The 12,072-nt window shown below is 41.4% G+C and overlaps 1 protein-coding gene across 1 annotated transcript; it reads right to left on the bottom strand.

Annotated features, from left to right (window-relative positions):
• Nucleotides 1-4,994: 4,994 nt before the first annotated feature.
• tut1 (terminal uridylyl transferase 1, U6 snRNA-specific) lies at nt 4,995-11,909 on the bottom strand. Its single transcript, XM_086017262.1, has 10 exons — nt 11,697-11,909; nt 11,175-11,365; nt 10,859-11,065; nt 10,307-10,421; nt 9,920-10,044; nt 9,613-9,845; nt 9,429-9,538; nt 8,405-8,527; nt 7,879-7,971; nt 4,995-7,144 (listed from the first exon to the last, which is right to left on the bottom strand). The coding sequence occupies exons 1-10, from the start codon at nt 11,770-11,772 to the stop codon at nt 6,045-6,047; spliced, it is 2,373 nt and encodes a 790-aa protein (XP_085873388.1). The 5' UTR covers nt 11,773-11,909; the 3' UTR covers nt 4,995-6,044.
• Between the last annotated feature and the right edge of the window lie 163 nt (nt 11,910-12,072).

Below are 12,072 nucleotides of genomic sequence, written 5' to 3'. Positions count from 1 at the left end.
TGTCATAAAAATTCTGCCATTACAAAGATATTAATGCTCACGGTTGATTGACGCCATCAGAGAGATATTACAATAACATGTTTATTATTGTGGTTAGAAGTGTTAGTTGGAAAGGGAGAATGATCAAATCATGTACTGTATAAACAATTTGAATTCACACCACAAAAAATAAAATTACTGGTAAGTAATAGCCATAATGTTACAAGAATTTAGTAAATGTTACAAGACCCTACAAGGTCCTCATCTACAGTTTATGTCAGAGCATATCTGTATTTATATACGTTAAAACACAACTTTCTTTATTTGCCAGAGTATTTTGCCACTAGCATCATAAATACCAAAGTATCTTATATTTGAAAGAAGAGCCACGTTTAAAGGTACAGGTAACGCAACATACACTACGGTCCACGCATGTCAAAAATCATTCTATTTTAAAAGCGCATGTAAAATGAGATTGTGTGGTTGTGTTGAGTCAGGCTCTTGCATGGTACATGTCCTGGGGGCGCCCCAGGGACATGGTGACAGTTCCACAGTCATGAGCTGTTTATAGAATAGTGAAAAAAAACCCAAAGCTTTTTGTTTGTGTTTTTTTTTTTTGCATGTCCCCAAGCCCTTGTCAAAAAACACAACCTGATTTGGGCATAAATCCCAACAGGTGGTCCCTCTGGACCTCCTGCTGGCAATAAACAAGCAGTTAAAAGTGTACCCGATCGTGCCATAAAAAGCTTTAAGTGGATTCGAAGATTACACTGATTGCATGGACCATCTCGAAGCAATTATTGCACAGTCATTCAGAAGATGATTTTGCCATTAATAAAATAAAGCCCAATTGAAGTGAAAATGGATTAAAAAATATAAATTAAGTCCTCGAAGGAGCGGGGTGAGCTTGTTCTGTTGTAACCATCCATTTGCAGGCCCTAACAGTGGCTTTTCCGGAACATTTTAATTCTACTCCAGTAATCAACATCTCAGCGTTGACTCTCCGGTGCTATAAAAGTCAATGGGAAGAAACAACGATGTGCACAGGACAAACTCATTAGCTATCCACAGTGTTTGCATGTGAACAGCTCAGATAAGAGAAAAGGGCTACAGTTAAGCTTTTCACAGGCCACTGGCGCTTAGTTAAAACTATCCTGTGGAGAATTGCTAATAGGATGAAAACTTTACTTGATCACAAACAGTTTGACCAACTTTGTGATGCTTTGTCTAAAATTTGACCCTTCTCTTTGCCATCAAAGTTCGACTCCAGATAAAACATCTATTTGGACTACTTGCGCAGTTTACACACACAGCCATGGTGTAAACGCAATCTCATACAATCTCCTGGGAGAAAATCGGACTCCTTCCTGTCAAACGCGCGGAAAAGCGGAAATGATGTGTTTTTATTCAGTCTTATCTCTGTCAGTGAGCCACTAATATGAACAGAGTGCTTTTCAGTCTGCCATATGGAACCCCAGAGATGACACTGCGGAGGAAAAATAAATCATGGCCACAATGTAGATTTAACATGCGCATAAAATGTTAATTTGTGGAATTGAAGTAATAAAAGTGTAACGTACTTATTTTGGTGTTTGGCTACTCTACATTTAACATTACGATATTTGTCAGAAAGGTAGCTAACTGTATTTGCCCCCATGGAGTATTAGTATTAGCGAGTATTAGTGACTTAGCTAGCCAAGTGAAGCTCGTGTAGAGAAAGTTAGCTTAGCACCTAGCATTACCTCAGTCGTACCTGAGCTTCAGTGAAGATTGGGGACAGTTTGAAGGGGACAAACTGTTTTTTTGGAGTGAGTGAACAAATGGTGATGGCGACTGCATGGTCGACACACTTGATGCCATTTTCACACTAAGGCAGATTTGAACGTCATCAATGCGCATTATCCTGATTTATTGGTAGAGCCAAATCTATACAGTGGGCCAAACGTACACCGTCTAACGCATAAATATTATATACCATGCACTTCTATACTGTGGCAATCCATTAAGTCATCACGTTTTTTTTCTAAACATTGTCTCATGATGTCCGTATTGTCCATTATCTTCTCAATCAAACCACATAACTGACATTAATTCATTCCCTGCCAGACATTTTCAGACTCTCTTTTACTCTAATGTTTGAAAAAAGTGAAAAAAATATATATAAAAATATAAATAAATTCCTGGGATTGAATGGCTGGACTGTGAAAAGACAAGTAAATTGGTCTGGCAGTGAATGAGTTAAGCTTGGTACATTTCAATTCATAGGTTGATTCTAGAAATACTTTTGTAACTTAGATTGTTACATTTGTAACATTTCACAGTACAATGAGCCACTGAACTGCATAAATTTCAATATAAAGACATGAAAAAATGGGGTGCTTAAAATATTTGACCAGCAGCGTCTTCAGTTGCCTAATTTAATTAATGTCCCCTCAATTACATGTCTGGGTCTCCGACTTTGTACAGCCATGTCTGTTTGCTGGGGTCATTGCAAGACAAACTGGGGAACTGATGATAATTCATGGCCATATATGTGGTCTAAATGGATCCTCCGAGCGTCACTGTGGAGCGACGGCTGGGAAAAAGCTTGTCATATTTCCCTGGGCTAGTGCGTTATGGACACTGGCTATTTACTGGCATAAACACAGCGACCGTGCACGTCAGTTGTTTTCCCAAATAGCAGCGTCTCATGCGATTCTCGTGTCCCAAGAGGAGTGCGGCTACTCAAGCCTGCTCCTTGCCAAGAACCATTTGTCTTTGCTAGAAAGCAGAGCGGCCCAATTACAGCGGCGGGCCCGACGTATTGATGCTTTTATGAGCAGGCCGGCAGCTTCGGGTAACTCTGATGGATGACGCAGGTGTCGGGCCATACGAGGCTTCATGAAAAAGGTTGATTTGATTTTGGGGATGGTATTTATGATTCAGAGAGTATTTGAAGGAAGGAATCGGCATGGACTTTCGATATCTCCTCTATTAGCCTGTTATCACTATTTGTGGATCCCCAACAACCTACTTATTTGCGGTTTGTTAGTAGCAAATTCACATTTTTGTAAGCTTGGTAACATGCCACAAGAGGGCGCCAAGGATATGGCTAACAGGTGGGCGCCAAGGATACGGCTAACAGGAAAAGCGTACCGGTAGTTGATGTCAGGGAGGTGTGCTGAAGTGACAATCTCAATGCATCTAAAATCTTTCTACGTCAGGGAGCAGCTATGTTTACCCAAGGTCCTTAGCGAAAGTCATTTTTGGCCATATCGAGATCCAAAGTAGGAGAAAAATCTTGATGTTACATGTTAGAAGCCATAGAAGTCTCACTTTAGTCAACTGAAGCAGCCATCACTTTCACCTGGTAAGAAAACATCTCCTTTCCTCTTCATGTGCTGATGGAGCAACCTAAATCAATTGTGCGAAGCAATTACCTGTTGAAGAAGTCAACCCAATCATCTTTTTTTTCCAGAATAGGTTCTATGCAGGCCCACTGGTTGACATACGGCATTCTGATTAATACTGCGCTTGTGTAATATAAGTTAAGCAGCAAAATGCACCCACTTTTAGCCATCTCAAGCGGCGGCCATTTTGTCACTTCTGTCGACTGAAGATGACATTGAAGTTGCTCAGGGCTCAGATAACGACTAATCACGGCTCACCTGTTTTCTGAAGCTGAGCCACGATTGGTCGTTATCTGAGCCCTGAGCAACTTCAATGTCATCTTCAGTCGACAGAAGTGACAAAATGAGCTAGCTAGAAAACGTGTGGATTTGTCATCATTTCAATTTGTCATATTTTCTATAACTCAATTTTGATCAGAATGCCGTGTTTAGACTAGTGGACCTACATAGAACATTTTCTGGAAAAAAAAATGTTTTGGGTTGACTTCCTCTTTTAAGTGTAATCCATTCAACATGAATATCGTTATCAATGACGAATTCAACCAACGGAGGTGGGCATTCCGTCGCTGGGACGGGACAGAACGGTCCGTCCATCTTGGACGGATGCCCATTTTGTGGACGGAGGACGAGAACTCTTTTAATGGAATGTAAAGACGAAAGCGCTTTAAAAGGACGAGGACGGACTGGGTCGGAGGACGATCATTTTTATGAATAAGGATGGAGGGACGAGGACAGAACGGTACACAGGACGGAAGGGAGGACGGACCGGCAAAAAAGGGTAAAGTGCCCAGCTCTGGAAACCACCTCTGCTTGTACCTTCCTTCATCCCAATTAGCAAATTGATTCATTCTGGTTGAAACTCAAGGAGTTTTGTATGGATTGACATTGGTGTCCAAAATCTGCTTCCTGGTTTCGGGCCAACTGTAGCAAACACTTATAGTTCGGTATCAATCACTTTGACTCTCTAGCTTAGAGGTGCGAGTGTGTAAGACTGGTCATATATCAATAGTGGCTTTAAAGAAACACAAAGAAAGGTAATATCAGAGTAGCCAGAAGCATCAGAGAGGGAAAGCGGGCAGTTAAGGTGACACTTAACAGAAAAATCAACAGAATAACATTGAGAAATTGAAGATGTACATTTCCGATGCGTTTTTCAAAAATCAAAACATTTGCATGCTAGTTTTAGGGTAATGTGTGTATAAGGTGATTGCATTGCTTTAACCAATATTTTTTAATACTTTAACCAAGTCTTTTTTTTTTTCTTGTAATTTTAGACTTAATTCCTGTAGCACCATTTTCATTCAACAATGTAAATAAAAACATCGGTTTCCTGAAAGTCAAGTGCAAGCCCAGCTATGCTGCTACATGTTTGCACTTGCGTAAAAGTGAGATGAATGACATTAATCAGCACGATGGAGCGCTGGGCATCTCTCACCTGCAGCGATAAAAACGTCCGCCCGAGTTAAGTAATTACTCTCATTTGTCTGCGGTTCACGGGCGGCCGAGCTCATTGGATAAAAGAGTCATCGCACTGGCCGAGCCTGTCCACGCAACGTTTAAGTACCACCGATCGACCAATACCACAACTAATCAACCGCTTAAAACAAAGTGAGACGTTTCAGCCAGTTTACAACGTGAGACATCACTACAGAAATGTTTAATTATTTGTGTGACTGCTTCACATGAGTTTTCCCTTCAAAACATCATGATTAAAGAACATTAACACTATCAACACAAATGCACGAAAAATCAAGCCACCTTTCAAACATCCTGGCAACTCACACACACACGGAGGGTGTAAAATGTACACACGCTTTGACTGCCCATCAGCGCGCGGTGTTACTTTTTGAAAGTGCTGCTCAACTCATTGTTAGCGAACAGCAAGCGGTTCATAAAATATTGAAACTGTGAACCGTGGGACGAGCGTTCAAAAGTTGAGAGAAGATCACATCAAAATAATTCCTCAACCTGTCGCCAGCCGTCTCAAGGCACCGTTTCTACAGCAAGCTCTTTAAACACACTTTTAAAATAGAAACACATATAAACACATAATATATTGAGAGCGTAACAGCAATGGAAAAGACAAAAATATTGTATGAACAGTACAACGCAGTATCGATCTCTTTGTTTACAGCAAACAAATCCCTTCTGTTGGTGTAAAAAGCAGGATTACAGTGGATGACAATCAAGAATTTTCAATAACTATGCTGTGTTGAAATACTTCCTGTTTCGCTCTTCTTTCAAATTATTTAAACCTTCTCAAACTAAATAAGTGTGCCGCCATCTAATGGTGGTCGACAGTGGATTTACACACAATATTAGAGAGAGTTCGACCAAAATTGAGCTAACTGTACAAACAAAAATAAAATTCAGTGAATCGGTGAAATAGCAGGACCGCAAACCTACAACCTGAGATGGAACGGGGGTTAACTGTCGAGCACTTTATGTTGATTCTAAAATTCCCAGTGAAAGCCCAATATTCTTAACTTTTTGTGAGTAGTGTATATGAATAATGGCCAGTCAAAGAGTGAGTACATTTTTAGGAGACAGCCTACGACATATGGATAGATCGACGCCTGGTCAATACACACGGCGGTCTTGTGAATGTTCATTCTGCAGTCAAAACCATTGTAACTCACAACAAACAAACAAAAAACTTGATACCGATGGCCCATTTTATTCGCCACCCGCTTCTTTCTCCAGCAGTGACTCCACCATCTTGGGTAGGAAAACTTCCAGGAAATGAACAAAGTCCTGAAAAACTCCGGCCTGGTCACTTGATGGCTCCAAACTCAACACTACCTTTGTGCTCTCTGTCTCACCCACCATGTGGGGGTGAACCTTGAACTCCAGCGGTTCCTTGAGCTCCTGTTCTTTCTCGATGATGCGATCTGTGACTTGGGCCTCGAGCGCCATGCAGCTGCCCTCGGGCCTCAGGTCGGTGTCTTTGATTAGCTCGCGTCTCACTTTTCTTCTGCCGGCCCACACGGTGTGTTTCTGTACCCACAGCCAGTGGGGGGACTCCCGCTTGCCCTTTTTGGACATCCGTGGCTTCTTTCCTTGAGGGGAAACGGACATGTCACTGCCGGCAGAGAGTTGCCGCTTGGCGCCCACCGGGACAGCCTTCGTGGGGGACTCCATGCTGTCGTTTGCTGACGCGTCGAGGGAGCCCGAGCTGGTCTCCATTTCCGCAGATAAGTCGGCGGCCGAATCCTCGGAAATGCCAAACTCCGAGGAGAACGCGAGGTCACATCTTAGAACGCTTTGGAACACTCGTTCCACCGAAGTGCACACCTTCTCAAACCACACCGAGCGGAAATCATCTCCCGCCATGTGCAGCTGGCTGCGGAGGGCTTCGGGGAGCGCGGATGGTTTGAAAGGAATGCTGATGTTCAGCTCGTTCGGTTTGGTTTGTGAGACTCCGCCGTTGGGGGTGAATAAACGCATGAGCCCCCAGGACTTCCCCTTGGTGGACTTACGCAGGTACTGGAGGCTGCGGCAGTACTTCTCGGCCTCCTGGCACGCCTTCTGGAAGCATCTCTGGGAGCGCTCGTTCAAGTTCCCCGCTACGTTATGGGGAAGCTCAAAGGGGTCCAAAACATTGAGGGGCCCCAGTCTAGGTCCACTCTGATGGGGCTTGGTGGGGCTTTCCTCCTCATTATCATTGTGACAGAGGAAGTCTGTGATTGGGATTGCACGCCCCTCCCTCAGAGATATGACACTACTTGCAAAATCAAACTTGGCATAGAAGGAGAAGAAACCAGCCAAAAGGGTGCCTGGTAGAAATGACACATCAGAATTCATTATAGGGCTGAAAAATCATCTAAGTTATATTTTTTCCCCCTGAATATTGCAATTGCAGTTTAATATGAACATTTTTTTTCAAGGTACTACAAGGAATACATTAATATGTCTTGCAATAAACAATAGCAGCTTTATTAGAAATTTATGTTTTAGTCTTTGGTTATGCTTACACTATTATAAAGGCAAATGTCATCAACCGGCGCTACTGATTCTGAGGGCCCTTGAACGCATATTATAATTTATATTGTAAATGTACGTCAGTGAATCTGATAGTGTTTAATAAAAACTGTACTATAAAGAATGCTCGGTTTCAATTCGCTAGCCTGCCAATAGCAATTTGCATGGTCTGTTAGCATTAGGCTAAACGGCTTTACCTAAGGCAAAGCCATGTGGTACATGTAATTATCTGTCTTTATTCTTAGAATTGTTCGCGATCATCCAAAAACGGTGCTTCTTGTGGAGGGAGTTGACTCCACCCATCACCATACAGCTTTCATATCTCAAATTTTTGCTCACACGCCAAAGTAAAAAAATCATCCAAAGAGCGGCTCGTAGCTCAAAAAATAGTAAGTCGGCTCACTCTTATCTCAAGGGACCATTGTGTACTAATGGAATGATGGATACACAGGTTCATTGTATCTTCTGGAAAAGCATTTCATTGTTCAGCCTGTCACAATACGTAAGTGGCAAAGAAAGATAGACTTACAGAGATCTTGAGTGTTTCCACTGGGGGGCACTGCGATGGGCTGACTGGGGAAGGTGCAGTTCCATCCCTCAATCACACACTCCTCTTCCTCACCTACAACGTCAACAAACACTTATTCACAAATTGGAGCTGGCCAAATCTGCAAATGTTTTTATAATGTATATCGTCGCTGTCCTGTGAAAAACACTTATCTGCAATTTTGGAAACTTTTTTAATTTTCACTTTAATGCGATTTCTGTAATGCGGAAACATGATTCAGGTAAAAATAAGAAAATGACCCAGAAAAAAATGGAGATAAATGTTTTTCACATGACAGCGACGATATACAAGTAGAAATTTAACTTGACCTATTCAGAAACATTTGCATGTGTATTAGTTGAAAACATGGTTTAAGTATTCTATTGTTTATACTGTACTGAAACATAGAAAATACAAGCACTCTCATTGTTGTACCAAATGCCCATTGTTTAGGTTTGTAGCATTACTATAATTAGCTCACTACGTTACAGAGAGATTCTCCACTTACAGGCCATGTCTTTAAGGCGGTCCACGGTGGGAAGAATAGGAGGCTCACAATTTTGCAGGAAGAAGATGACAAGCAGCGTCAGAGCATAGTTGTTGAGCAGTGGACCGGCTCCACTGGGGTTACCTTTGTGTTACAACACAAATAAAACAACACTGTGTACAAGGTTTGACAGGCTGAGAGCGGAATTAATACAGGGCCAATCCAGGCTGAGAGCGGAATTAATACAGGGCCAATCCAATTTATAGACATTCTACAAACCAGAGTACTGGTTTATTTTATGTAATAGAAATTTTACTACAACAATACATAATCAGCACGATTAAATAAAAGCGATTGTTCTAATTATGTTCTTCAGACTTTTAATGTCGATGTCTGTGCTTCTAACTACCAAGAGGAGAATGTAAATTTAATAAATGCTATAAATCAGGGGTGGGCAAACTTTTGTGATTGCTTTGGTAAAACGGACATATGGACCACGGCAATCGTTCATTAGGTAAAAATCTGTTAAAATGTGATTAAATACAATAGTTTATTTTAATGGGGGTCGGCGAAGTGGGGGGTAATTTCTCTTTTCTTTCTACTTTATAATCAATTTAATGAAAATTTTAAAAAGTTTAATAACAATGTATGCAACATTCTTAATTGTATTTACGTAGTATAAACAAAAATATTTAACCTATTATTTAATTGGTTATATGGGGGAAGAATACATTTTGATTAATTAATTTGAAGTGGAAAGCATTTGTAGGGTAGTTGAATGAGTGTATCACACACCACTGATAATGTAAATGCGTAGTGGGCCATGTGCGGTCCGTGGGCCCCACCATCTATATACCTTTACTGTAAAGGCTGACCTCTGACAGACACCAAAATAACTACACAAATACAATAGTGGGGTTCTAGTGACATCTGCTGACCAAAATGTGAAACATCACGCAAACAAAACCTAATTAGAATTTAGAACAAAAATCAATGTGTATGTGTATGTATGCACTAAAAATTTCTCACTGAATACAAATGTTACCTGCCAGTTGGTTCAGTTTGGCCCAGTAGCGTATTGTGTAGACCAAAGACCTCAGTCTGTCGTCTATCCCTGAACACAGCTGAAGGAAGCGGGTGTTCCTTACGGCCAGTCTGATGAGGCAAAACCGGTTTCAAAATAAATAAACAAGAGTATGAAAAGAAAAGATTAAATAATACAAATCAACCTGTTATTGACAGTGATGTCCCCCTGCAAGTTGAGCTCACGGTGATGAAATTTGACCACTGGGAGTCGGGCGCTGCTGACCACGTGGACTTTGTGCACGCTGGGGACGCAGCGTCTTAGGATGGCCGCAACCAGGTCCAAAATTTCGGCGGGGGAAGCTGTGGACAGGTCGATGTCGGACAGGATAGAGTCCTCCGAGCGGCCGTCGTCTGACATGCACTCAGCTGCTTGAGGCTAGAGCAAGGCAAAGCATTCCAAAAAAAATGTAGACCCATCGCATCACGCAACGTATTTCAATAATGTCGAACCTCTGATGCATGCTTGGCACGCGCCTGGAAGACTTTAGTGTTCTCCAGGTCCAGAACCAAGTCTAGGTCACAGGAATGAATACCAAAGGTGTTGACAGATGACCCGAATGGCAGAATTTGGCTGTCTGTAAGTTGCAGATGACAGGAGAAAACGTTTGACAAATGTATTCACACGTGGTTTTGGAGGTTGGCTCTCAATAAAAAACTTAAATGAAATACATTTGATTATTTTTCATTTCATGCTTTTGAACTGAGGCCAACCTTAAAATTACAAAAATATGCCTTTTTTCCAACAAAATAATGAATTCACCTTTTCCATTTTGTTTTTAAATGTTCAATTGCCAAATGAAAATGGAAAGAAGACATAATGAGTGGATCTGTGCATACCGGGAAAAAACTCCACAAAGACCTCCTGCAAGAGTTGCACCAGCAAGCTTCGGGCCTTCTTCTCAGCATCGCCAAGCTGGAATCTGTTCTCAACGTACTGCATCTGAGCATTAACCTGAAGGACATTGCATGAAAACAACACATGAGACATCAGGCTAACATTTTGAACCCCTTTTACTGTTTTACTACATTTTACTCTGTATAAATGGAACCGGAACGAAACAAGGGCACATTACACCTGTTTCAGAGGTCCTGCTTTGACTGCGCTGGTGAGTTTAAGGAACGATTTTAAAGTGGAACCGAAACCAAGATGTGAAAACTTCTTATTCTATTTTACATGTACTCTTTTATGAGTTTCTGTTACTTAAATTTATTAAGTATTTATCTAAAAAAAAATAGCGGCTGTTTTTATTTGGCTTCACTGACCTAGGCCATAACTAAAATGCATTTGTCACCTTATTAATTGAATAAACTTCAAGTGACATCCGGGGTTAATGTCAAATTCCAAACCTTGTGCTTTGTATAGGGCAGGTGCATCGTATCCTTACTTACAGAAGGCAGCTGACAGAGTTGTGGTTTTAGATGGTCCAGAACGTGCTCCAGGTTCTGCAGGTCACACTTCTTTTTAGGGATGTACTTAAATTCCTTCTTTTCGCGGGGTTTCACACGCAGATTGAGACCTTTCATTTTGTGCTCGACGCAGGACAAGGCTGCCTGAATGCTCTCTGTCTCACTGAACTGCACAATGGCAAACACGCCCTGGAAATGCAGAGGGTCACAACAACGCTGGACTTTAGGATATTGCAAAAAAAGTTTTTTTTTTTTTTTTTTTTTAAAGAACTCAGTATATGCAACACAATCGTCTGACCTTGTCTTTGTCCATAATAACGTCGGAAACTGTCCCAAACCGCTGGAAATAGTCAGCCAAGTCAGCTTGTGAGATGTCCGGTTTGATGCCGCTGACAAAAACGCTGTGCTGCTCCTGGGTCTTCCTAGTGGTTCGCACATTGCTTAACGTTTGGTGCTTTCGCCCTTTGACATGCTGATCCACGCTCGACTCTGAGATGGAAGTAGAAATCACAGGAATACATACAGAAAAACAATGTAAAATGATTCAAATAAAAATGCATGGCAACCAGTACAATAGTTCTGGAATCAATGCGGAAATGTTCATTATTGTGGTTGTATTACATCATAATTTAGTTGCCATTTCTGACTGCATTTAGTTACATGAGAAGTAGAGTTCAAAAGAGTTCTTGAATCACACTGATAGCTGTGGATATGTATGCTATCTGGCCTTTGTGGGATACTTTAATATTCATAGCTTTGACTTCTCTGTGTAAAAAGTTCGCCACCAAACAGTAACACAAAGCTCGGTGGCGTTGCTTACGGTTTGGTAAGTTGACCTTGCACAGGACACAGTGGAAACCTCTCGGCGTCGTTTTTATGTCGCTTTCGGATTCCATGATGGCAAAAAGTAAAACTAAACTTAATTACAATAAGTTGAATAAATTCAAAACACCGACGAAAGGATAACACCGCCCGCCATGCGCCTCTCAAATCTCCCTCCTACGTGAACAAAACGTTTGTTCCGGTGCAGCTCGAAAAAGCTTCCGGGTTGTTCCGCGTGCACTTTAAAGGTTGCATTGATATAAAACAATAGTAGATATAAAAGTTGTTCAAATACCATTACTGTACACAAAGACAATTTAAAATACTGCTTTAACCAAAAAAATACATGATTAAAGGTTGTGGTTCATGCTGTA

This window comes from Filicampus tigris, chromosome 19 (genome assembly GCF_054856515.1).
Source record: "Filicampus tigris isolate MCC_2025a chromosome 19, RoL_Ftig_1.0, whole genome shotgun sequence".
In the NCBI taxonomy this organism is placed as follows: domain Eukaryota; kingdom Metazoa; phylum Chordata; class Actinopteri; order Syngnathiformes; family Syngnathidae; genus Filicampus; species Filicampus tigris.
The sequence above is the reverse complement of the archived record's forward strand: the minus strand, read 5'-3'. Positions and strand labels throughout refer to the sequence as shown.

Coding starts and splice junctions, on each gene's coding strand:
- tut1 (XM_086017262.1), bottom strand. CDS start 11,772: ATGGAATCCGAAAGCGACATAAAAACGACGCCGAGAGGTTTCCACTGT. Junction 7,972..8,404: donor CCGCCTTAAAGACATGGCCT/GTAAGTGGAGAA, acceptor TTGACGTTGTAG/GTGAGGAAGAGGAGTGTGTG. Junction 7,145..7,878: donor TGGAAACACTCAAGATCTCT/GTAAGTCTATCT, acceptor CATTTCTACCAG/GCACCCTTTTGGCTGGTTTC.